The 25,806-nt window shown below is 37.0% G+C and overlaps 1 protein-coding gene across 4 annotated transcripts in view; it reads left to right on the forward strand.

The window, feature by feature from the left end:
* COL14A1 (collagen type XIV alpha 1 chain) overlaps positions 1-25,806 on the forward strand; it is a 243,885-nt gene that overhangs the window by 47,302 nt on the left and 170,777 nt on the right. For all 4 annotated transcript variants that reach the window (XM_060128280.1, XM_060128282.1, XM_060128279.1 and 1 more), the window contains exons 6-9: positions 17,054-17,209; positions 18,133-18,252; positions 19,791-19,955; positions 22,611-22,772. In XM_060128280.1, the coding sequence (XP_059984263.1) occupies positions 17,054-17,209; positions 18,133-18,252; positions 19,791-19,955; positions 22,611-22,772 (603 nt within the window). The remainder of the gene's footprint in view (positions 1-17,053; positions 17,210-18,132; positions 18,253-19,790; positions 19,956-22,610; positions 22,773-25,806) is intronic.

A 25,806-nucleotide genomic window follows, 5' to 3' on the forward strand; every position in this document is an offset into this window, starting at 1 on the left:
CAAGAGAAGGATGAGAGACCATGAAAACAAGAGTAGGTAAGATTTAAAAAGGGACTGAATAGAACATAAATTGTTCTGAAGAGTGCAAATGAAAAATTAGCCACACCCAGAATCGTGTTGGTGAAACTGTAAAACACCAAAGTAAAAGATGAGATTTAACAGACAAAACAGGATGAAGGAGGAATAAAAAGACTTGTAGACGCCATTTCTAAGTGATGGAGATCTAGCTATGGGTAGTTGTCTGTTCTTCAATTCTTTGGCATATTAAGTAAAACCACTGTTTTAAATAAGTAATGTTAATTCAAGTTATTAATTTATTAAAAAAGGTTGAGAAACCCTGATCCAACAGAAGTGGTGATGTAATTTTGGCCTTGTTTCTCTTCACTTCTGCTCTCCAATCATTCCATAACATTTCTTAGAAGCATAGAGCAACTGCACAGGTGGTCTGTCAAGCCCATGGCATTAGCCATATGGTAGGTCTGAGTCTGAGTAGCCATGCTCAGAGGAGAAATCAGATCATATGAGTGGCTTTTCAGTCCAAGGTTCAAGAGGATGAACAGTAACATTTTTGTTAGAATATTCTTTTTTCTTCCCCTATTGAACTTTCCTTTTTCTCCCTTAATTTCCTTGTTACTTCTTGAGGGCAGTGTGGCTCAGTATATAGCACACAGGTTTTGTGGTCATACATCCCTTGGAATGAAATCTTCCCTTGCTTCCTACCTACCTAGGCAACCTAAGGCGTAGAAACCTCTCTAAGCTCCAGTTTCTTCATTGGCAAAATGAGCATAATAGCCATAACGAGCATGCAGGTTTGGGAAGATTAAATGCTATCAGGTTTGTGACATACCTGGAACATAACAGGTACGGGATGAATGTCAGTTTGCACCCCTTTTTCTATTTCCTTTTTTCTAGTGTCTTCTTTTCAAAGAGAAAATATTAGCCTACCGAATGCAGCAGAGTGTCTTACATTGTCAGTAACTATTTGTTGAATATTTGGATTTGGCTTGTTTTAGACTCAAGGAGAGAGGTTCACATTCCCTTAGAGAAGATTAAGAAAGACTGTTTTCATGAAAAGAATATTTTTATTATAAAAAAGCAGAAAGCAGATTTCTGTTTTTGCTGTGATGTAAAGCATTAAAGTTCATGTATTCAGGAACTCAAAAAAGCATGAAACAGAATCAGTCATTCAGAAAATAATCATTGAACACCTGCAAAGTACATGATACCTGTGCATAAAATTATAAGGTTTCCCTAAGGGCAAGGGGCTGAGATTCTCCTAGCAAGAGACCGCCTGTTTACTCCGACTTTCCACTACCCCTGACCACTCTTGATAAGACATTTTTAAAGGATTTTTGACACCTCTTCTGTTGGCCTCCAACAAATTTTATCATTCTTAACCCATGAATTTTCCAGTGCTATAAAAAAAGATAGCTCTTCCTTAAGTAAGTTTTCAAATGTCCTCATTTTAGTTCTTTAATTTTTTTCAGAGATATCTGAAGTTATCATTTTATTTATTTTATTTATATATATTTTAAGTTTTATAAGCCTATATGTTTTTTTTAACATCTTTATTGGAGTATAATTGCTTTACAATGGTGTGTTAGTTTCTGCTGTATAACAAAGTGAATCAGCTATACGTATACACATAACCCCATATTTCCTTCCTCTTGCGTCTCCCTCCCACGCTCCCTATCCCACCCCTCAGGTTCACACAAAGCACGGAGCTGATCTCCCTGTGCTATGCAGCTGCTTCCCACTAGCTATCTATTTTACATTTGATAGTGTATCTATGTCCATGCCACTCTCTCACTTCGTCCCAGCTTACCCTTCCCCCTCCCTGTGTCCTCACGTGTCCCCAGTCCATTCTCTACGTCTGTGTCTTCATTCCTGTCCTGCCCCTAGGTTCTTCAGAAACATTTATTTTTTGATTCCATATATATGTTTAAGCGTACGGTATTTGTTTTTCTCTTTCTGACTTACTCCACTCTGTATGACAGGCTCTACACCATCCACCTCACTACAAATAACTCAATTTCATTTCTTTTTATGGCTGAGTAATATTCCATTGTATATATATGCCACATCTTCTTTATCCATTCATCTCTGGATGGACACTTAGGTTGCTTCCATGTCCTGGCTATTGTAAATAGTGCTTCAGTGAACAAGGTGATACATGACTCTTTTTGAATTATGGCTTTCTCAGGGTATATGCCCAGTAGTGGGATTGCTGGGTCGTATGGTAGTTCTATTTTTAGTTTTCTGAGGAACCTCCATACTGTTCTCCATAGTAGCTGTATCAATTTACATTCCCATCAACAGTGCAAGAGGGTTCCCTTTTCTCCACTACCCTCTCCAGCATTTATTGTTTGTAGATTTTTTGATGATGGCCATTCTAACTGGTGTGAGATGATACCTCATTGTAGTTTTGATTTGGATTTCTCTAATGATTAGTGATGTTGAGCAGCTTTTCATGTGTTTGTTGGCCATCTGTATGTCTTCTTTGGAGAAATGTCTATTTAGGTCTTCTGACCATTTTTGGATTGGGTTGTTTGTTTTTTTGATATTGAGCTGCATGAGCTGCTTGTAAATTTTGGAGATTAATCCTTTGTCGCTTGCTTCATTTGCAAAAATTTTCTCCCATTCTGAGGGTTGTCTTTTCGTCTTGTTTATGGTTTCCTTTGCTTTGCAAAAGCTTTTAAGTTTCATTAGGTCCCATTTGTTTATTTTCTTATTTCCATTTCTGTAGGAGGTGGGTCAAAAAGGATATTGCTGTGATTTATGTCATAGAGTGTCCTGCCTATGTTTTCCTCTAAGAGTTTTATAGTTTCTGGCCTTATATTTAGGCCTTTAATCCATTTTGAGTTTATTTTTTTGTATGATGTTATGGAGTGTTCTAATTTCATTCTTTTACATGTAGCTGTCCAGTTGTCCCAGTACCACTTATTGAAGAGGCTGTCTTTTCTCCATTGTATATTCTTGCCTCCTTTATAAAAGATAAGGTGACCGTATGCACCTGGGTTTATCTCTGGGCTTTCTATCCTGTTCCATTGATCTATATTTCTGGTTTTGTGGCAGTACCATACAGTCTTGATTACTGTAGCTTTGTAGTATAGTCTGAAGTAAGGGAGCCTGATTCCTCCAGCTCTTTTTCTTCCTCAAGATTGCTTTGAATATATGGGGTCTTTTGTGTTTCCATACAAATTGTGAAATTTTTTTTCTAGTTCTGTGAAAAATGCCATTGGTGATTTGGTAGGGATTGCATGGAATCTGTAGGTTGCTTTGGGTAGTATACTCATTTTCACAATGTTGATTCTTCCAATCCAAGAACATGGTATATCTCTCCATGTGTTTGTATTGTCTTTAATTTCTTTCATCAGTGTCTTATAGTTTTCTGCATACAGGTCTTTTGTCTCCTTAGGTAGGTTTAAACCTAGGTATTTTATTTTTTTTTGTTACAGTGGTAAATAGGAGTGTTTCCTTAATTTCTCTTTCAGATTTTTCATCATTAGTGTATAGGAATGCAAGAGATTTCTGTGCATTACTTTTCTATCCTGCTACTCTACCAAATTCATTGATTAGCTCTAGTAGTTTTCTGGTAGCATTATTAGGATTCTTTATGTAGAGTATCATGTCATCTTCAAACAGTGACAGCTTTACTTCTTCTTTTCCAATTTGGATTCCTTTTATTTCTTTTTCTTCTCTGATTGCTGTGGCTAAAACTTCCAAGACTATGTTGAATAATAGTGGCGAGGGTGGGCAACCTTGTCTTGTTCCTGATCTTAGTGGAAATGGTTTCAGTTTTTCACCATTGAGAACAATGTTGTTTGTCATATGGCCTTTATTATGTTGATGTAACTTCCCTCTCTGCCCACTTTCTGGAGGGTTTTTATCATAAATGGTTGTTGAATTTTGTTGAAAGCTTTTACTGCGTCTATTGAGATGATCATATGGTTTCTCTCCTTTAATTTGTTAATATAGTTTATCACATTGATTGATTTGTGTATATTGAAGAAACCTTTCATTCCTGGGGTAAACCCCACTTGATCATGGTGTATGGTCCTTTTAATGTGCTGTTGGATTCTGTTTGCTAGTATTTTGTTGAGAATTTTTGCAGCTATGTTCATCAGTGATATTGGCCTGTAGTTTTCTTTTTTTGTGACAACTTTGTCTGGTTTTGGTATCAAGGTGATGGTGGCCTCATAGAATGAGTTAGGGAGTGTTCCTCCCTCTGCTATATTTTGGAAGAGATTGGGAAGGATAGGTTTTAGGTCTTCTCTAAATGTTTGATAGAATTCACCTGTGAAACCATCTGGTCCTGGGCTTTTGTTTGTTGGAAGATTTTTAATCACAGTCTCAATTTCAGTGCTTGTGATTGGTCTGTTTATATTTGCTATTTCTTCCTGGTTCAGTCTTGAAAGGTTGTGCTTTTCTAAGAATTTGTCCATTTCTTCCAGGTTGTCCATTTTATTGGCATAGATTTGCTTGTAGAAATCTCTCATGATCCTTTGTATTTCTGTAGTGTCAGTTGTTACTTCTCCTTTTTCATTTGTAATTCTGTTGATTTGAGTCTTTTCCTTTTTTTCTTGATGAATCTGGCTAATGGTTTATCAATTTTGTTTATCTTCTCAAAGAACCTGATTTTAGTTGTATTGATCTTTGCTATTGTTTCCTTCGTTTCTTTTTCATTTATTTTTGATCTGATCTTTATGATTTCTCTTCCTTCTGCTAACTTTGGGGGTTTTTTGTTCTTCTTTCTCTAATTGCTTTAGGTGTATGGTTAGGTTGTTTATTTGAGATGTTTCTTGTTACTTGAGGTAGGATTGTATTGCTATAAACTTCCCTCTTAGAACTGCTTTTGCTGTATCCCATAGGTTTTGGGTCGTCGTGTTTTTATTGTCATTTTGTTTCTAGGTATTTTTTGATTTCTTCAGTGATCTCTTGGTTATTTAGTAGTGTGTTGTTTAGCCTCCATGTGTTTGTATTTTGTACAGATTTTTTCCTGTAATTAATATCTAGTCTCATAGCATTGTGCTTGGAAAAGATACTTGATATGATTTCAATTTTCTTAAATTTACCACGGCTTGATTTGCAACTCAAGATATGATCTATCCTGGAGAATGTTCCATGAGCACTTGAGAAGAAAGTGTATTCTGTTGTTTTTGGATGGAATGTCCTATAAATATCAGTTAAGTTCATCTTGTTTAATACGTCATTTAAAGCTTATGTTTCCTTATTTATATTCATTTTGGATAATCGGTCCATTGGTGAAAGTGGGGTGTTAAAGTCCCCTAGTATTATTGTGTTGCTGTCAATTTCCCCTTTTATGGCTGTTAGCATTTGCCTTATGTATTGAGGTGCTCCTATGTTGGGTGCATAAATATTTACAATTGTTATATCTTCTTCGATTGATCCCTTGATCATTATGTAGTGTCCTTCTTTGTCTCTTGTAATAGTCTTATTTTAAACTCTATTTTGTCTGATATGAGAATTGCTACTCCAGCATTCTTTTGATTGCCATTTGCATGGAATATCTTTTTCCATCCCCTCACTTTCAGTCTGTATGTGTCCCTAGGTCAGAAGTGGGTCTCTTGTAGACAGCATACATATATGTCTTGTTTTTGTAACCATTCAGCCAGTCTGTGTCTTTTGTTTGGAACATTTAATCCATTTACATTTAAGGTAGTTATTGATATGTATGTTCCTACTACCATATTCTTAATTGTTTTGGGTTTGCTATTATAGGTGTTTTCCTTCTCTTGTGTTTCCTGCCTATAGAAGTTCCTTTAGCATGTGTTGTATAGCTGGTTTGGTGGTGCTGAATTCTCTTAGCTTTTCCTTGTCTGTAGAGGTTTTCATTTCTCTGTTGAATCTGAATGAGATCCTTGCTGGGTAGAGTCATAGTAGTTGTAGGTTTTCCCTTTCATCACTTTAAATATCTCCTGCCACTCCCTTCTGGCTTGCAGAGTTTCTGCTGAGAAATTAGCTGTTAACCTTATGTGGGGATTCCCTTTTATGTTATTTGTTGTTTTTCCCTTGTTGCTTTTAATATTCTTTCTTTGTATTTAAGTTTTCATAGTTTGGTTAATATGTGTCTTGGTGTGTTTCTCCTTGGATTTATCCTGTATGGGAATCTCTGAGCTTCCTGAACTTGACTGACTCTTTCCTTACTCATATTAGGGAAGTCTTCAAATATTTATTTTCTCAGTCCCTTTTTTTTTCTCCTCTTCTTCTGTGTCCCCTATAATTCGAATGTTGGTGCATTTAATGTTGTCCCAGAGGTTTTCATTCATTTTTCTTTACTCTGCTCTGTAGTAGTTATTTCCACTATTTTATCTTCAAGGTCACTTATCCATTCTTCTGCTTCAGTTATTCTGCTATTGATTCCTTCTAGAGAATTTTTAATTTCATTTATTATGTCATTCATCATTATTTATTTGCTCTTTAGTTCTTCTAGGACCTTGTTAAGTGTTTCTTGTATGTTCTCCATTCTATTTCCAAGATTTTGGCTCATCTTTACTATCATTACTCAGAATTCTTTTTCAGGTAGACTGCCTATTTCCTCTTCATTTGTTTGATCTGGTGGGTTTTCATCTTGCTGCTTAATCTGCTTTGTTTTTCCCTGTGTTCTCATTTTGCTTAACTTTCTGTGTTTGGGGTCTCTTTTTCACAGGCTGTAGGGTCATAGTTCCCATTGTTTTTGGTGTCTGTCCCCAGTGGCTATGGTTGGTTCAGTGGGTTGTGTAGGCTTCCTGGTGGAGGGGACTGGTGCCTGTGTTCTGGTGGATGAGGCTGGATCTTGTGTTTCTGGTGGGCAGGACTGTGTTCAGTGGTGTGTTTTGGGGTGTCTGTGAACTTATTAAGATTTTAGGCAACCTCTCTGCCAATGGGTGTTGTTGTATTCCTGTCTTGTTAGTTGTTTGGCATGGGTTGTCCAGCACTGTAGCTTGCTGGTCATTGAGTGGAGCTGGGTCTTAGCATTGAGGTTGAGATCTGTGGGAGAGTTTTCGCCATTTGATATTACAACGGGCCGGGAAGTCTCTGGTGGTCCAGTGTCCTGAACTCAGCTCTCCCACCTTCGAGCCTCAGGCCTGACCCCTGGCAGAGCGTCAAGACCCTGTCATCCACACGGCTCAGAATAAACAGGAGGAAAAAAAAGAAAAGAAAGAAAAATAACTAAAGTTATTAAAATAAAATAAAGTTAATTAAAATAAAGTTATTAAAATAAAATATATGTTATTAAAAATAAAATAATTAAAAATTAATTTAAATAAAGAAGAGAGCAACCAAAGCAATAAACAAATCCACCAATGATAAATGCTAAAAACTGTACTACAAAAACAACAAAAAGAAAAATAACAAATGGACAGACAGAATCCTAGGTCACATGGTAAAAGCAAAGGTGTACAGACAAAATCACACAAAGAAGCATACACATACACACTCACAAAAGTGAAAAAGGAAAATATATGTATATATATTAAAAAAAAAGAGCAAGAGAGCCACCAAATCAATAAACAAATCTACCGATGATAGTAAACTCTAAATACTAAACTAAGACCAACATAAAACCAGGAGCAAATTAGGTGCAGAAATCAAACCCCAAGTCTACACTTGCTCCCAAAGTCCACCTCCTCAATTTGGGATGATCCATTGTCTATTCATGTATTCCACAGACGCAGGGGACATCAAGTTGTTTGTGGAGATTTAATCCGCTGCTCCTGAGTCCGCTGGGAGAAGTTTCCCTTTCTCTTCTTTGTTCACACAGCTCCTGGGGTTCAGCTTTGGATTTTGCCCCGCCTCTGTGTGTAGGTTGCTGAGAGCGTCTGTTCCCCTCTCAGACAGGACGGGGTTAAAGGAGCAGCTGATTAGGGTGCTCTGGCTCCCTCAGGCTGTGGCACATGTCCTCATTTTCTAAAGAGCTTGTAATATATCTTTCTGTTAAGTCAGATATTTTACAGCTATGAGCACTGTTTATAGATGTTGGCAGAGGCTGTTTCCAGTAGCAATGCTTGGGCTCATCTGATTGATACCTTCCTTCTTGTCTAAGAATTTTTTATTAAACATCTTGTTTCTATACTTGCAGGGCTGATGGTATCAAATAAAGCAGGTGTTTCAGCCTGAGAAACTTCAAAATATCAGGTTCTGTTTGTTATTGATGAATTGGAGTAACAGGGATGATTGAGTTATTGTATGTTTTCAGAAAATCACCAGGAACAACTAAAGTAAACATAAAGCCAAATCACATAATATTATATACAGAGCTGAGAATACATGTGAATGTAATATACCAGCTCCTGAATAAGCTTTGTGTCTAAATAGAGGCAAAATAGCCTCTCTTGGGTCAGCATGAACTTATGAAAGTTAGGAAATAATAACCAGGTGATTGTACAAATAAAATTTTAGGACAGACTTTCTCTACAAGTATTTTAAAAGGACTATATTTTCAAAGGAAATAAAACCTGTTTTCGGTATCTGGCGTTGTGGTAGGTAGAGTATGGAGAGGCAAGATAGGAAGAAATGGTGTGGGGGGCAGAGAGGATAAAAATTGAGTCAAAGGTCTCAGAGTTGAGAATGTTGTTGGGGGAAAGAAAAGTAATTGTACTGGAATGAAGTGAGAAATCAATATGGACAGGTGAAGTGGAGTTGAATTATGGAGAGCTTTGAAGAACCCAATGAGTAGTTCAGGCTCAATTTGGTAGGTGGGGGAGGGAAGAAATAATCTTAAAATTTGGAGTCGGAAGGTAACTTTGAGATCCATGTAGTTCGACCAGTTGAGAGGTTGAGGCTCTTCAGCCACATCCTCAAATGTTGACGAGCATCTGCTTTCATCGACAGAGCTCTCACTATTTCTCAAGGCAGCGGTCTCTGGAAATCTTGACTGTTCGAAAGTTCTTTCTTGGGTTGAGTTGAAATCTGTCTCCTTGTGGGCATACAGAGCACTCCTAATCCCCCTTCTGTATGGCAGCCCTTTAAATATTTGAAGACAGCTGTCATGTCTTCTCCCAGTCTCTTACAGTTTATGAGCAGAGGAGAAATGTAATGAATGTCATGTTTACAGGATTGTCAGTTACTTTTAAGATGCAGAGCTCTTTGACTATGGTTCAGGGATTGGGCTTCATGTGCCTCCAAGTTGTCATGGTGTTATTCACCCCAAGATATAAGACAAGTATGTCTTTGATTTCATGCTTTCTTTAATGACAAGGCTTAGCAATCTTTCCTTTCTTCCTCCCTCCCTCCCTCCCTTCCTTCCTTTCTTCATTCCCTCCCTCCTTCTTCCTTCCTTCCCTTCTTTCTTTCTCTCCCTTCCTCCCTCTTCTTCTTTCCCCATCCTTTCTTCCCTTCCTTTCTCGCTTCCTTCCTTTCAAATACTTTTCTTCTCTTCTGTCATAGGAGTTGAATAGCACAATAGCTAAATGGTTCAGGCTTTGGAGTCAGTCCTGGATTTGAATTCCAGCTTTTCTACCTGCTTACTGTGTCATGATGGGCAAGTTATTAATCCTATAAGGTAGGTGTCTTTTTCACTCCATTGAAAAAGAAAGGTTCTAGTTACTTAACCTTTCTTTTTCAATGGAGTGAAAAGGACACCTGTCTTATAGGATTAATATCAGGCTTAAATGGAAAAGACATATGCAAAGCATCTGATGAAAGCAGTCACTAAATGGGAGATCTTTTTATTATTAAAAAAAAAGGAAGCAATGAAAAGTATCTGCTGCAGTCAATAAATAAATAACTATATGTGTTAGGGTTCTCCAGAGAAGCAGAACCAATAGGATATATATAAATATAGAAAAAGATTTATTATAAGGAATTGGCTCACATGATTATGGGGGCTAAGAAGTCCCAAGACCTGCAGTCAGCAAGCTGGAGACCCAGGAGGGCCGATGGGGTAAGTTCCCATCTGAGAACTGGCCGGCTCGAGACACAAGAAGAGCCAGTGTGTCAGTTTTGAGTCCGATGTTCCAATCAAGGCAGTCAGGCAGGAGCAGTTCCCTTTTTGTTCTATTCGGGTCTTCAGTCAATTGAATGAGGACTAACTACATTAGAGAAGGCAATCTGCTTTCCTCAGTCTGTGGATTCATATGTTCATCTCATCCAGAAACACCCTCCCAAACAAAGAATAATATTTGATCAAATGTCCACGAACCCCATGGACCAATCAAGTTGACATATAAAATTAAGCATCACACTATATAGTATATTTCTAGGAAGTAAGCAGCTCTACAAAGAAAAATAAAACAGAATAAGGGAAGAGGGTGATGGGGAGTGATGGGTAGGATAGTCGTCTGTCAGGGATGCTTTAAAATGTACGTCTCCAGCAAGACTGGGCTAAATGGACCCTAAGCGCCCTCTGATTAATGTCGACTCTGAACACGACTGAAATGAACGCCCTGCTCCCCTTCCTTTTTAAAAAATAAATAAATAATTGATTTATTTTTGGCTGAGTTGGGTCTTTGTTGCTGCGCGCAGGCTTTCTCTAGTTTCAAAGAGTGGGGGCTACTCTTCGTTTGCGGTGTGGTGGCTCCATGTTGTGGAGCACGGGCTCTAGGCGCTTCAGTAGTTGTGGCACACGGGCTCAGTAGTTGTGGCTCGTGGGCTCTAGAGTGCAGGCTCAGTAGTTGTGGCTCACGGGCTTAGTTGCTCCACAGCATGTGGGATCTTCCCAGACTGGGGCTCAAACCCGTGTCCCCTGCATTGGCAGGCGGATTCTTAACCACTGTGCCACCAGGGACGCCCTCCCCTTCTGATAGATGGACAGCTTGTAACATTAATATGACAGATATCTTGTGGCCACCCATGTTGCATTATGGGTGAGGATGCCTTCTATGGTGCTAGTAGCATGGTATGATGGAAGAGGCAACCAAACCTTTACAAGACCTGGTGCCCAGTCCTGGCTCTGCCTGAACTGTTCACTTGTCTCTCTGAACCTCAATTTCATTTTCTGAAAATTGAGGACAATCGTGGCTCCCCACAAGAATGTTGTAAGAATCAGAATATGCCAATGTATTGAAAAATCCCTTTAGAACCACTGAGCTCTTTGCAAATGTAAAATGATGTTAACTCTTAAAAAACAAAAAATCTTCAGGGATGTGGCTGAAGCCAATCTTGGAAGCAAGCTCTTAGTTTGGAAACTTGAACTCAACCTTACCAGAGACTTAAGTGAGAAATTGTTCTGTGATCACAGTTTTCCTTCAGATGTCGTGGTTAATGAGTGGCCTAGCTGGATGTTTTGCTAGTGGCACTGAGAAAAATAATTCAGAACCACTAAATGTATCAGACCAGTTGTGGTGAAAATGATCACGAGATTTTCTGAGTGCATATTAAGATAATGTGAGTAAAAATATTATGTGCTCCCCTTTCATTTAGCTTTGCCTCTGGCATTGGGAAAATATCAAGGAAGACAGGCAAACCTGATACAATCTCCCTGATCCCTAAATAACCGTAATCCACTTTTCCAGTGTGGTAGGGTGGCAGGGCAAGAGGAGAGACCACATTTAATTGAGCCAGCATGGTTCATTTTTCTAGTGCCCTGCTATAGGTATGAATTATGTGAAAAGAGGAATTCTTTTTTAACAAGTCAATGTACTTTATATTTATTGATGTACTATGTGCCGAGATCTCAGCCAAAGGGAATAAAAACATAAGACACAAATCCCTCACTTCTCAAAGAGTTCTGTCTAGTCAGGGAGATAGAAATGGAAACAAATTATAATAGCCCAGTGTTCTGAGTACAATAAACCATGTACAAATGCAGAGACAGTAAAGAGGAACAGGTAATGAGTCCCATCTGAGGACTGTTGGAAGAGCTTCTTGGAGTTGGTGGAGTGTAACCTGGGCTTTGAAGGATGAATAGGAGTTTACCTGGCAGAAAAAGACTGCTTCTGTCAATTTTCCCTTTTCTATTTTAATTAACTAAGTTGGTGAATACCCTTCTCCATAAATACATTGTAAATATTTCTATATTAACTATAATTACATCTTTAATTTGAATGCCATTAGAACAAAAGGAATACTATGATATAAAAAGAAGACTTTAAATGGTAATTTCATACAATTCAAACTAAAGTAGCACCTCCAAAGGCCCCCCACACCACTACTCTTTATATTACTGTGTTTATTTCTATAAAGCTCTTTTAAAAGTCTGAAATTATGTTTTGTTAGTCTGTTTCCTCTCACTAAGAATTTAAGCTTCTGGAAGGTAGGAACTTAATTGTATTCTTGGTTGCCCAGAAGAGTGCTTGGGATATAGTAAATATTAAATAAACACATTTTTAATAAGTAAATTCCATACAGGAAATTAGTTAATATGAAATTAATATACATAGGTTTAGTGTAGACTGATTTATCCTGATTCAGATTCCTTGAATTAACTTGTATTTTCAACATAAAATTTCCTCATGATGTCAGTAACACAGTAAAATTGGTGTAAAACTATAGTAAAAGGGACACTTGTCATGTGGGCTACTTAAGTGCTAAGTGCATACATTTGGGAGGGAAAAAAGTTATCTAGACAGTGATGCTTGCAAATGGCACATACTACCTGTGGACACAGCAGGGGCAAGTGCTGGGGGGACACCGCCTCATATTAGAGACTTTTCCCCCTGCTTTCTAAATTGATGTAATGTAGGGACCTGATTGAAGTCAGTATATCCTGTGGTTAAGAGCATAGATTTTGGAGATGTATTACCTGCGTTCAGATCAAAGCTTTGCCTCTTCACTGGGTGGCACTCTGGGCAAATCACACAGCCCATGTGTATCATTTTTTTTGGCTGCAAATGGGACTGATAATGATACCTGTCTTATAGAGCTGTTATGAGGACTAAGTCAGTAGATAAGTGTAGAGGGCACAATGTTTAATCTAACGATGTACATAACTTTCAGATATCCTTATCTTTTACCTACAGTTGGTGTACTACATAATGGGAATTGTTCCTTCTGATTCAATCTGTGACATTCAGAGTGTTGTTTTCATTTGTGATGTAGCCCATGTATTGGGTGCTTTCCTTCAATTGTGGTCAGCTGCCTAGCTTGTTTTTTTTCCTTTTTTTTAGTACTACCTGTATTTTCAGAATTGCATTTTACATAAAGTTCACGTTAAGCCAAGAGCTGAATTAAAATACAGTTCAGGAATTCATTTCCTCTGCTCCTTTGGTTTAACTTTAAATACGATATTGACGGCAAAAAGAATTTATTTCATTTAAAATAATTAATTGGACTAATTTCAGTTTTTGGCTACTATGAATCAAATTGTTATGAACATTTGTGTACAGTTTTTTGTCTGAATGTAAGTTTTCACTTCTCTGGAATAAGTGTCCAAGAGTGTAATAGCTGGATTGTATGGTAATTTTTTGTATACTTTTTAAGGAAACTGCCAGACTGTTTTCAGAGTGGTTGTACCATTTTATATTCCCATGAGCAAAGTGTGAGTGATACCGTTTCTATACATACATACCAGCATTTGTTATCACTGTGTTCTATTTTAGCTATTTTGATAGGTGTGTACAGTGAAATCTCATTATGCTTTTAATTTGCATTTTCCTGAGGGTTAATGATGTTGAATATCTTTTCATGTGCTTATTTGCCATCTGTATACCTTCTATGGTGAAATATTTGTTCAGGTTTTACCCATTTTCTAATTGGATTGTTTGGTTTTATTTACTTGTGAGTTTTGAGAGTTCTTTATGTAACCTAGATACTAATCCTTTGCTGAGTGTGTGGTTTGCAAATACTTTCTCCCAGTCTATAGCTTGTCTTTTCATCTTTTTCATATGAGCTTTCACATAGCAAAAGTATTTTATTTTGATGAAATACAGTTTATCAAACTTTCTTTTTATGTGTTTGCACTTTTGGTGTCGACTCCAAGAACTCTTCTTCTAGACCTACACTCCAAAGATTTTCTTCTACTTTTTTCCTAAAAGCTTTATAATTTTACTTTTTACATTTAAGTTGATGATCCACTTTGAATTAATTTTGGTATAAAATATAGGGTTTAGGTAAAGTTTCTTTCTTTCTTTCTTTCTTTCTTTCTTTCTTTCTTTCTTTCTTTCTTCCTTCCTTCCTTCCTTCCTTCCTCCCTCCCTCCCTCCCTCCCTCCCCCCTCCCTCCCTCCCTCCCTCCCCTCCCTCCCTCCCTCCCCTCCCTCCCTCCCTTCCCTCCCTCCCTCCCCCCCTCCCTCCCCTCCCTCCCTCCCCTCCCTCCCTCCCTCCCTCCCTCCCTCCCTCCCCTCCCTCCCTTCCCTCCCTCCCTCCCTCCCTCCCTCCCTTCCTTTCTTTCTTTCTTTCTTTCTTTCATGGATATCCAGTTGCTCTCACACCATCTGTTGAAGTATTTTTGAACATTTGTCTAAAATCATATTTAGATATAAAATCATATAGTTGAGTATATTTGTATGGGTCTATTTTGGCTTTTCTATCCTTTTTCATTGATGGGTGTATCTAACCCTCTGAAATACCCATTACTTATGTACAGTAAGTAGCGTGAATACCCAGTAAAATGATTCCTTCCATGTTGTTTTTCTTTGTCATGACTTTTTTAAAAAACTATTATGGGGTCTATGCCTTCCCATATAAATTTTAGAATAAGCTTGTCTATGTCTTAGGAAAACCTTTCTGGGATTTTGATAGGAATTGCATTAAACCTATAGATCAATTTGGGGATAATTGACATTTCTACTATGTTTAGTATTCCTGTCCATGAATATGGTAGCCTTCTCCACTGATTTACGTCTTCTTTGACTTCTATCAGTAATGTAATTTGCAGCACACAGATCTTGCACATGTTTTAAGTATATACCTAAATATTTCATTATCTTTAGAGTAATCATAAATGCTATTAAATTTATTTTTTTCCAGTTGAATGAGTACAATTGTACCTCATTATGGTCTTGATTTTTTTATTATTGTGATCACCAATGTAGTTAAACATTCTCTTCATTCATTTATTAACCATATTATTTATTTCCTATTCTCTGAAGTATCTATTCATGGTTTTTTATGTATTTATATATTCTTGATGCTGATCCTTTTTCAGTTTTTTATATTGTACATGTCTTCTTCCAATCATAACTTATCTTTTTATTTTATTTAAGGTGTCTTTTGATGAACAACTTTAAAAAAATTAATATCACTAAATTTATCAGTATTCTAATTTCTATTCAATTAATTTTCTATCTTACTTTGGAGATATCTAGAATTTTTATCTCCAAGTCAAAATGACTTGAATGAGCTAAGTAAACAGACTATTTTTATTGGAAACAATTTTAAAATGGAAAATACCAGTTTTCATAGCCCTCTTCTAAGTAAGCAAAGAGAAACTGCTCCCTTTCTAAGACCCTGTCTGCAGTGTATCCAAACAATTAAAAAAATTTAAATTAAAAAGTGAAATAATATCCCCAATAGTTTTGGAAGAAAAAGAAAACTACTTTTCATTTCAGGTAAATTTCCCCATAAAAATTGAGAGAAATAGATTCTTAAAGCTTCTTAAGACTTTAATTTTCCCTGATTATTTCCAAAGCACAAACTAATTTCTACCCCATGACTTCTTGCATTGTTCTGTTTTAGAACTTTTTAGTGTGGTACAGAGGGCTGACTCCTAAGTTAGTGGTGGCTTTGTATTTGGTCATTAAAGAAGGGAGATTTGGTGCCCAAAAATGTAATATATAAACTTTGGATTGAGCTGTATTGTTTAGCTTACATAATGAGTATCTGAGTATTTCCTTGGCAAATACACTTTTTCCCCATCTGGTAAAAGGATCTAGGTATTCCATGAATGTGAAAAAAACCAAGATGCAAGATCGTTTTAACTAAATGTGGCCAGCAGGTACAGAGATATATATTAAACTGAGATATATATTAAACATAGTAGTTCAACTATTTCCCCCACAGGAAAAAATATATTCAATTTATTTATGAACACTTCTTTATTTTGCTTTTCACTACATAAATTATATTTTAAATTCTGTTTTATTGTCATTTTAATGTTAGAAAGCAAAGTAAGGATTTGCTGGGCATTTCAAGAAGTTGACATGGACACATATACACACACAATATTCCTGATCTCCAGTCCTAATATGAAAATTCAGCAAAGTTAAGCCATCCTTTGGGAAGCACAAACTGCAGTAAAAAGCACTGCTGGTAAAGATGCTGACAATACTGTGACATTTTTAAGGATTCTTAAACCCATTAAGAATATTCTAGTATTCTGGCTCTGTGTGAATGTAAGTGGTGGTTTTCACCTCATCCAGCACAGACCTACCCCCTTTATTGCAAAGACAGCTGTTTGCCCTTCACATCTTGCCCGCAATCACTGTGGGCTAGGACTTTCCCTGAGGGCAAAGCTTAAGGTAGTGCCGCTCCAGCCACCAGGCATCCTTTTCTAGATGCTTATTCTGAAACTTAATTTAAAATATCAATTACTTAAATGACTTTTAGGGATAAAATCTTACTGTCACATAGACCCAATTGTAAAAAGATTTGAATTGGGGGAAATTCTTGGGCTCTTTTCCAATTTTCTTCTTCCACAAACCCTTCCTATTTTAGCAAAGGTCTGTGTACCTTTCTTAGATTAAACGCATGGCCCTGCCTTTTCCCTGAATTCAGGAAGCCCATGTTTTCTTCTCTTGTGACTGACTTCCTCTAGCATAGACTTATCAGAATGGGAGAGCCGCCTCTCTGCTTCCTATCTTCCCATCCCTGTTGACTCTCCTACATGGGTGTTGCTAAGACCTTTCCTGGAAAGAAGCTACAGACTAAAACCCAAAACTGGATGCTTTTGCACAGATACTACTTTTTAAACAATGCAGAAGCCTTGAGTTGCCAAGATGGTGTGAACCTGCCAGTGTTTTGCTATTTCCAGAACATTGACTCTGCTGCCAGCCGTTACCACACTTTTTTTCCTGGTAAAAATGCATTTAAAAGAATGGTTATAAAAATATGGTTGCTTTAATGGAAACTTTATTGTATTCTTAGCACCAAATTATCTGAAAGACTTAAAATAAACTCACTCTTTTAAAAGTTCCAACAGTAACACAGATACTTTTTTGGTCTGTACTTTGCAGAAGTGAAATTTTTCTGTCAAACTCCAGCTGTTGCTGATATTATAATTCTGGTTGATGGCTCATGGAGTATTGGAAGATTCAACTTCAGACTGGTTCGGTCTTTTTTGGAAAACCTGGTTACAGCATTCGACGTGGGCTCCGAGAAGACACGAATTGGTACATCTTCTACCGTTAACAGCAGTCTGCTGCCAGTGTAAAACCACCAGGAAGCTTCTTAAGAAATTTCAAAGATTCTTTACCAAATGTTTTTCAGAATTACAGGTTTAACAATAGTGATATTCCCAAAAGGGCAAGTTTGCATCAATAAATATTTATTTCTACTAATTTTTGCTAATGACAGTGTCACTCAATTAATTATTGAAGACATTTCAATTTTCTGGAAAGCCAAAATCTTCTCTGCCTAATAGTAATAATAATTTTAAAGTTGTCATTTGTTTAAGAATTTATCAGGTAAAAGTTTTCTTTTTATTTAAACAAAATACAGCTGAATCCAGTGAAAGGTTTAACAATTGGGAAATGTTTTATAGTACAAGATAATCTTTGCCAAATTAATTCTAGCTGAGATAAAAAGCAAAATAAAAGGTGTAAATCATTGAGCAACATATCCATTTTATTATATAAAGTCTCCTAGTTTCCCTTCTTAATAGCCATAAAGAAAACTCATTCCTTTGGGGAAAAAAACCAAAAACAAACACTATGATGTATACAGAAGTCAAAATATAATGTTGTCCACATGAAGCTGGTATAATGTTATATACCAATGTTACCTCCATAAAAAAAATTAAATAAATCTAGACCTTTTATCTACAAACATGATCAGACTTTAAAAAAAAAACGCTAAGTACCTGATTGGGTGCTCACTTCTAGATGGCTAGAAAATATATACATTCCTTCAGCTCCCAGCTATGTTGAAAATTCCTTAAATTGATGTCAAGAACTCATTTTGAAAGTACATAGTGAGGCAGAGAAGAAAATGTTGCAAAGATTAGGCCCTTCGTCATTCTAGTTTCTTGAATGGTCCACTAGATCTTTGAGTAACCCATCATTTCTGGGTGGGCTTTCTCATCTTCCTTTTCCAGGTCTTGCACAGTATAGCGGCGACCCCAGAATAGAATGGCACTTGAATGCTTTCAACACAAAAGATGAGGTGATCGAAGCTGTCCGAAATCTACCATACAAGGGAGGAAATACACTAACAGGTATGTTTTTGTCTAGTCCACATTTTGAGCAACATATCTTGCTGAAGAATAGTTTGATTACTTCGTTTTGCCACTTTGCATGTCTTAGCATAGTATTTTTAAACCAAACTAGCATATAAAGTTCTTAGATGGCTCTTTTCTCAAACCTAGCATTAAGAGTTAAAACCTAGACATCTCATCCCTTTTGCTATATGAATATAATGTCCCAGGAAGGGCTTGGTTGAACTAGAAGAGAACCAAGCAGTCCCTGACACTGACAGGCTTTAGTAGCTATCTTAACCTTTGTCAGTTCATTTTTCTTCCTCTTCACCTGTTTTTCCTCCAGTCATGCTGTCAATTAAATAAAAAAAAATTTCTACCAATTTTCAAGGAAGATATTTTCTTTACCCTTATTCTGCAATCAGTAGTTATCATGGAAATATTTATGGAGCTTTGGCTCACCGATATTTTTGATAAATTAGTACAATCGGCCCTTAGCATCTGCAGATTCGACCAACCAGGGATCAGAAATATTTGGAAAAAAATTCCAGAAATTTCCCAAAAGCAAAACTTAAATTTGTCACATGCTGGTAACTGTTTACAGGCAATTTACATTGTATTAGGTATTATAAGTAATCTAGGGATGACTTAAAGTATCCGGGAGGATGCACGTTTGTTGTATGCAAATACTACTCCATTTTATATGAGGGACTTGAGTATCCATGGATTTGGGTGTCACAGGGGGTCCTAGAACCAATCGCCCTGTGTATACCAAGGAACAACTGTAATGTAAGAATATTTAGATTACAATTATCCATGACCCAACCACAAAGAGTTAGCACAGGTTTTAACCCTAATACATGCTATTTCCCTCTGTGGGCCCACAATGTGGATGCTCGGTTTAAATAATAGAGATGCTGTCATTGAATTTTAAGTAAACCACTGAAATCCTGATAATTGCTCTGCCAATTGGAGGTTTAATCTAACAAGCTTTTTGTTAATACAACAAAACTTTATTAAGCACAAATCCTATAACAATATTTGGTATTTATTTTTTCTGGGTGAAAAGTGTCACACTCAAAAGGCAGGAGTTCAACTATCGTTTTAGATCTGCCCCTTCTACCGCTATAAAACAGAGAAAGAGAATTTGTGGGGTTTTTTAGATCATCATGAACAAAATTGAAAATGTAGTGATGATATTTGGGACATTTGCTTCTGTGTGGGTATTCTTGCTTCATCCTTAATTATAAAGGTTTAGATTTTCTTGTACACAGATCTGTCAATATACATTTGATATGAATTCAGTGTTCTTTATGAATGTTAGTTTCAGAAATGATGTACTATTCAGCTATTTTTTATTACCTCTGTTTTGGTGGATTTTAGTTTTTCATCGGATCTGTCAAAGAATAGTTTATTGTAAAAATGAAGATGAAAGTGCACATCTAATAAAAACTCTTTTAACGTTCTAAGTTACTCATCTTGTGGTTACATTTGCAGAATTGGAAGGCTTTTTATTAGAGATGGTTGGTTTGTGTTTATTTTTTTTTGTTTTCTCCTAGGTCTTGCTTTGAACTACGTCTTTGAAAACAGCTTTAAACCAGAAGCGGGAGCGAGGACTGGAGTGTCCAAAATTGGCATTTTAATCACAGATGGAAAATCCCAAGATGATATCATTCCACCATCCAGAAACCTTCGTGAATCTGGTGTAGAACTGTTTGCCATAGGTATTTGTTAATTATGGTCCTGTTTCAACAATGGACACACACATGACCACTTAAAACTATATATGATGCAAAGTACGCTCCACTGAAAGCCAGGAGACCTGAACACTTTCAAGTCGTTTTTTTTTTTTATTGGAGTATAGTTGATTTACAATGTTGTGTTAGTTTCTGCTGTACAGCAAAGTGAATCAGTTATACATGTACATATATCCACTCTTTTTTAGATTCTTTTCCCATATAGGTCATTACAGAGCATTGAGTAGAGTTCCCTGTGCTACACAGTAGGTCCTTATTAAATACCTATATTATAGATAGTAGTGTGTATATGTCAATCCCAATCTCCCAATTTATCCCTCCGCCTCTCCCCGGCCTTTTTCCCCCTTAGCTCTAGTCATAGCCAGTCATTTGATCTGAGCCCAGCTTCCTTACATTAAAAATGGAAGTGATGGAACTGATGGATCTTATGGTGTGAGGATCTCTAGGTGAGATACCACACACAAAATGTTGTGAAAAGCATAAAGTGCAAAGGTTAGGTACATATTTGTTACCATTTAATTAGTCAAGACTTTTCTCTTTAGTATCACTTTATAGCTATCTCTTCTCTGATAGTGTAGAGGGAAACCAATTTATCATTTTCAAGGAATTAAGGTCTTGTAGTTAAGAAAGCAAAGAATTATAGATATGCAGTATTATTTATTTGAAAATAACCCTTTATAAGGTATTGGTTTGTGGGAAGAATATGTATGACACACACTCAGAATAACTGCAAAATATTTAGTTGATGCAATTTTGCTCTTGATTAAATTATTTACATTTTCTTTGGTGACAGGAAAGCCTTCTATTTAGTAGAGACTGACCAAAAAAAAAAAAAAAATAGAGACAATTCCTCTGACTCATTGCTAGATTTGTTACTCAAAATGTGGTTTATAGAATGTTTCATTCGAGAAGTATTTGCTTCTTTGCTGGGTGGCAGGCATTTTGGTGGGTGCTGGGGCATAAATATGAACAAGGCAAAATCCTTACAAAACAAATTCCATCCAAGTCATGATTACCATTTCCTCACTTTTCCGTGCTCTTTACAACAGACTGTTTTGTTTGGAAAGGTGAGAGAGAAAGAGAGATTTGGGGTTTATCCTCTCTAGAATATTCTTAAATGATCCAAACTTGTTGGTTTTAACTAAATGCCATGAAAAGTATTATTGACATTAAGCTCATTGCTTCAGCAGGCACTGTTATTTTGCTATTGTGGACACAGATCCAGCTATGCATTTTAGAAGTTATTGTAGAGGTCCGTCAGACAAGGAACGTTAGAGAGGTTGATTTAATTTTTATTTTTTATTTTTCTATCCTTTTGTTCAACAAAGAAAATCCCTGCAGAAGACTTACGCTATTAAGGGATTAATTTATGTGTTTACTCTCCATTCTGTGGTCTCGTTAATGATGAATGGATGAGTTTAAGTGAACTCATTCAGATGTGATTTGGACTTTTTCTCTGGGAATTACCTGAAAATCAGTAGTATTTATTATCTTATAACCCTCTAAAGCAAATAGTTCAGAAACAACCGATGCTTTGTTACTCAATCTGTTGAGGTTGGCAGATAAATTAAATGGCACAGCTGGGCACCTAAGAAGTAATTAATGTTGCCCCAGGTAATCTCTCTTCCTTGCTTCCGAAGTACCCCTTTTTAACATCCTTAGATAATTGCAATGACTGGGATTTTTAAAGAAATGCTCCTTGTTTACTGAAGCCTGGGGAAGAGAAATCTACCTTTACACCCATGAAACCGAATCCTGTGCCTCCCTTTTTCTATTTCTAATTTCACTGGTAAATATTTACTCATTTTAATGTGTAATCTTCTGAGAGGCAGCTTGAGATAGTAGTTAAGAGCATATGACTTTGGATCTAGACTGCCTGGGTGAAACCCCAGCCGTATACTTACTGGTTGTGCTTCCTTGAGCAAGTGAATCAACCTCTCTCTGCATCAGCTTAGTCATCTGTAAAATGGGAGAAACAGTAATGCCAAACTCATAGGATTGGTTGTGAAGATTAAATGTGTTAATATATAGAAAATATTGAAGTGCTTGGGGCATAGTAAGCACACTCTAATTGTTAGTATCCACGGCTAAGATAGACTAGAAAATTCCAAGAGGGCCAAGGATTTTCTGTCTCAATTTAAGTAAACTAATTTTATAAAAATTTAAACCTGAAGTTCGGATAGTGTTGAGTACTGGTTTAATTACTGTTGCTTCTGCAATATTTATGAAAGACAGAAGTTAGTTTCATCAATACATCTTCCTTTAAGATGTACTGAACAAAATTAAGACTTAATCATTTAAAAATGATTTTGAGGGAATTCCCCGGTGGTCCAGTGGTTAGGACAAGCCCTTCCACTGCAGGGAGTACAGGTTCAATCCTTGGTTGGGGAACTAAGATCCCACATGCCGAGCGGTGAGGCCAAAAAATCATAAAAATTCAAAAATAAAATAAAAATGACTTTGAAAGTGAATTTAAAAAACAATCTGACATGAGATGTGCCTCTTTAAAGTCCAGGTGCTTTGGTTGCGGTGGAGACTGATGGGGGCAGGTCGGGGTCACTGCAGTTGCTTTTTCAAATGGGGCATGACCGTCATGACCCTCCCTGTTGTCCTCAATGCCAGGGGTGAAAAACGCGGATGAGAATGAATTGCAGGAGATCGCCTCTGAACCAGACAACACTCATGTGTACAATGTCGCCGAATTTGACCTGATGCACACAGTTGTGGAGAGTCTGACGAGGACTGTCTGCTCCAGGGTGGAAGAACAGGACAGGGAGATCAAAGGTACAATGAATGACAGAGCAGAGTTACTCTGCTCATATGGGTATTACTCTGTGCAAAAATCTATCATGGATTATGAAAATTCTTATGATTTTTCACATCGACTTACTAAACAGTTCTTTGTGCTCTCAAGACAGGGATCATCAGAGTAGAAAAGGGAGTATATTGGTAGGTTCCATGGGCTTGTGGGAGGGATACTTTAAATTAGTAGATAATAGCTCCATAGTGTTGCATTTAGACCATCATGTTTGTTTTTTAATTAAATGTTGGATTTTGAGATCATTGAGCATTCACATGAATTTGTAAGAAATAATGTAGAAAGAGATCATGTATATTTTACCTGTTTCCCTCAATGGTAACATATTACAAAACTACAGTATGATATCACAGTCAGGGAAGTGACGTTCATGCAGACAAGATACAGAACATTCACGTCACCATGAGGACCATTTCTGTTATCCTTCTATAGCCACATTCCTTCCCGCCTCCAACATCTTCCTAACCCCTGGCAACCACTAATCTATTCTCCATCTCAAAATACTTTTAATTTTGGAAATGTTATATAAATGGAATTATAAAGTATGTATATGAGGACTGGCTTTTTTCACTCAGGGTTATTCCCTGGAGCTTCATCAAAGTAGTTGCATGTATCAGTAGCTCTTTCCTTTTTATTGCTGCGTTGTATTCCATGGTATGGATGTACCACACTTTGTTTAACAATTCACACATTGATAAACATCTGCGTTCTTTCCACTTTTTGGCTGTTACCAAAAAGGCTGCTATGAACGTTCATGTATAGGTTCTTCTGTGAACATAAGTTTTCATTTCTCTGGGATAATGCCCAGGAGTGCAACTGCTTCATCATATTGTAATTGCATGTGTGGCTTAGTTTTAATTAAGAGGCTGCCAAACGATTTTCCAGGGTGGCTGTCGCATTCTACATTCCCACCAGCAATATATACGTGAACCAGTTTCTATGCATTGTCACTAACATTTGTTGTTACTATATTTTATTTTGGTCATTCTGATAGGTGTGGAGTGCTATCTCATTGTGGTATTAATTTTCATTTTCCTGATAGCTAGTGAAGTTGAACACCTTTTCACATGCTTATTTGTATTTGTATATCCTCTTTGATGAAACATCTGTTCATATCTTTTGCCCGTTTTCTTTTCTTATTTTTATTTTATTTATTTATTTATTTTAACATCTTTATTGGAGTATAATTTCTTTACCATGGTGTGTTAGTTTATGCTTTATAACAAAGTGAATCAGCTATACATATACATATATCCCCATATCTCCTCCCTCTTGCGTCTCCCTCCCTCCCACCCTATCCCACCCCTCTAGGTGGTCACAAAGCACTGAGCTGATCTCCCTGTGCTATGTGGCTGCTTCCCACTAGCTATCTATTTTACATTTGGTAGTGTATATATGTCCATGCCACTCTCTCACTTCGTCCCAGCTTACCTCTCCACCTCCCCATGTCCTCAAGTCCATTCTCTACGTCAGCATCTTTATTCCTGTCCTACCCCTAGGTTCTTCAGAACCTTTTTGGCTTTTTTTTAGATTCCATATATATGTGTTAGCATACAGTATTTGTTTTTCTCTTTCTGACTTACTTCACTCCATATGACAGACTCTAGGTCCAACCACCTCACTACAAATAACTCAATTTCACTTCTTTTTAACGCTGAGTAATACTCCATTGTATATATGTGCCACATCTTCTTTATCCATTCATCTGTCGATGGACACTTACATTGCTTCCATGTCCTGGCTATTGTAAATAGTGCTTCAATGAACAAGGTGGTACGTGACTCTTTTTGAATTATGGTTTTCTCAGGGTATATGCCCAGTACTAGGATTACTGGGTCATATGGTAGTTCTATTTTTGCTTTTTTGAGGACCCTCCATACTGTTCTCCATAGTGGCTGTATCAATTCACATTCCCACCAACAGTGCAAGAGGGTTCCCTTTTCTCCACACCATCTTCTGCATTTTTGTTGGTAGATTTTTTGAAGATGGCCATTCTGACCGGTGTGAGGTGATACCACTTGTGATTTTGATTCGCATTTCTCTAATGATTAGTGATGTTGAGCATCCTTTAATGTGTTTCTTGGCAGTCTGTATATCTTCTTTGGGGAAATGTCTATTTAGGTCTTCTGCCCATTTTTGGATTGGGTTGTTTGTTTTTTTGATATTGAGCTGCATGAGCTGCTTGTATATTTTGGAGATTAATCCTTTGTCACTTGCTTCGCTTGCAAATATTTTCTCCCATTCTGAAGATTGTCTTTTCATCCTGTTTATGGTTTCCTTTGCTGTGCAAAAGCTTTCAAGTTTCATCAGGTCCCATTTGTATATTTTTGTTTTTATTTCCATTACTCTAGGAGGTGGGTCAAAAAGGATCTTGCTGTGATTTATGTCATAGAGTGTTCTGCCTATGTTTTCCTCTAAGAGGTTTATAGTGTCTGGCCTTACATTTAGGTCTTTAATCCATTTTGAGTTTATTTCTGTGTATGGTGTTAGGGAGTGTTCTAATTTCACTGTTTAGAAATTAATTTAGCTGTCCAGTTTTCCCAGCACCACTTATTGAAGAGGCTGTCTTTTCTCCATTGTATATTCTTGCCTCCTTTATCAAACATAAGGTGACCACATGCACATCGGTTTATCTCTGGGCTTTCTATCCTGTTCCATAAATCTGTAATTCTGTTTGTACCTAGTACCATACTGTCTTGATTACTGTAGCTTTGTCATTGATTACTGTAGCTTTGTAGTATAGTCTGAAGTCAGGGAGCCTGATTCCTTCAGCTCTGTTTTTCTTTCTCAAGATTGTTTTGGATATTCGGGCTCTTTTGTGTTTCCATAGAAATTGTGAAATTTATTGTTCTAGTACTGTGAAAAATGCCATTGGTGGTTTGGTAGGGATTGCATGGAATCTGTAGATTGCTTTGGGTAGTATAGTCATTTTCACAATGTTGATCCTTCCAATCCAAGAACATGATATACCTCTCCATGTGTTTGTATTGTCTTTAATTT

This window comes from Lagenorhynchus albirostris, chromosome 17, assembly GCF_949774975.1.
Source record: "Lagenorhynchus albirostris chromosome 17, mLagAlb1.1, whole genome shotgun sequence".
In the NCBI taxonomy this organism is placed as follows: domain Eukaryota; kingdom Metazoa; phylum Chordata; class Mammalia; order Artiodactyla; family Delphinidae; genus Lagenorhynchus; species Lagenorhynchus albirostris.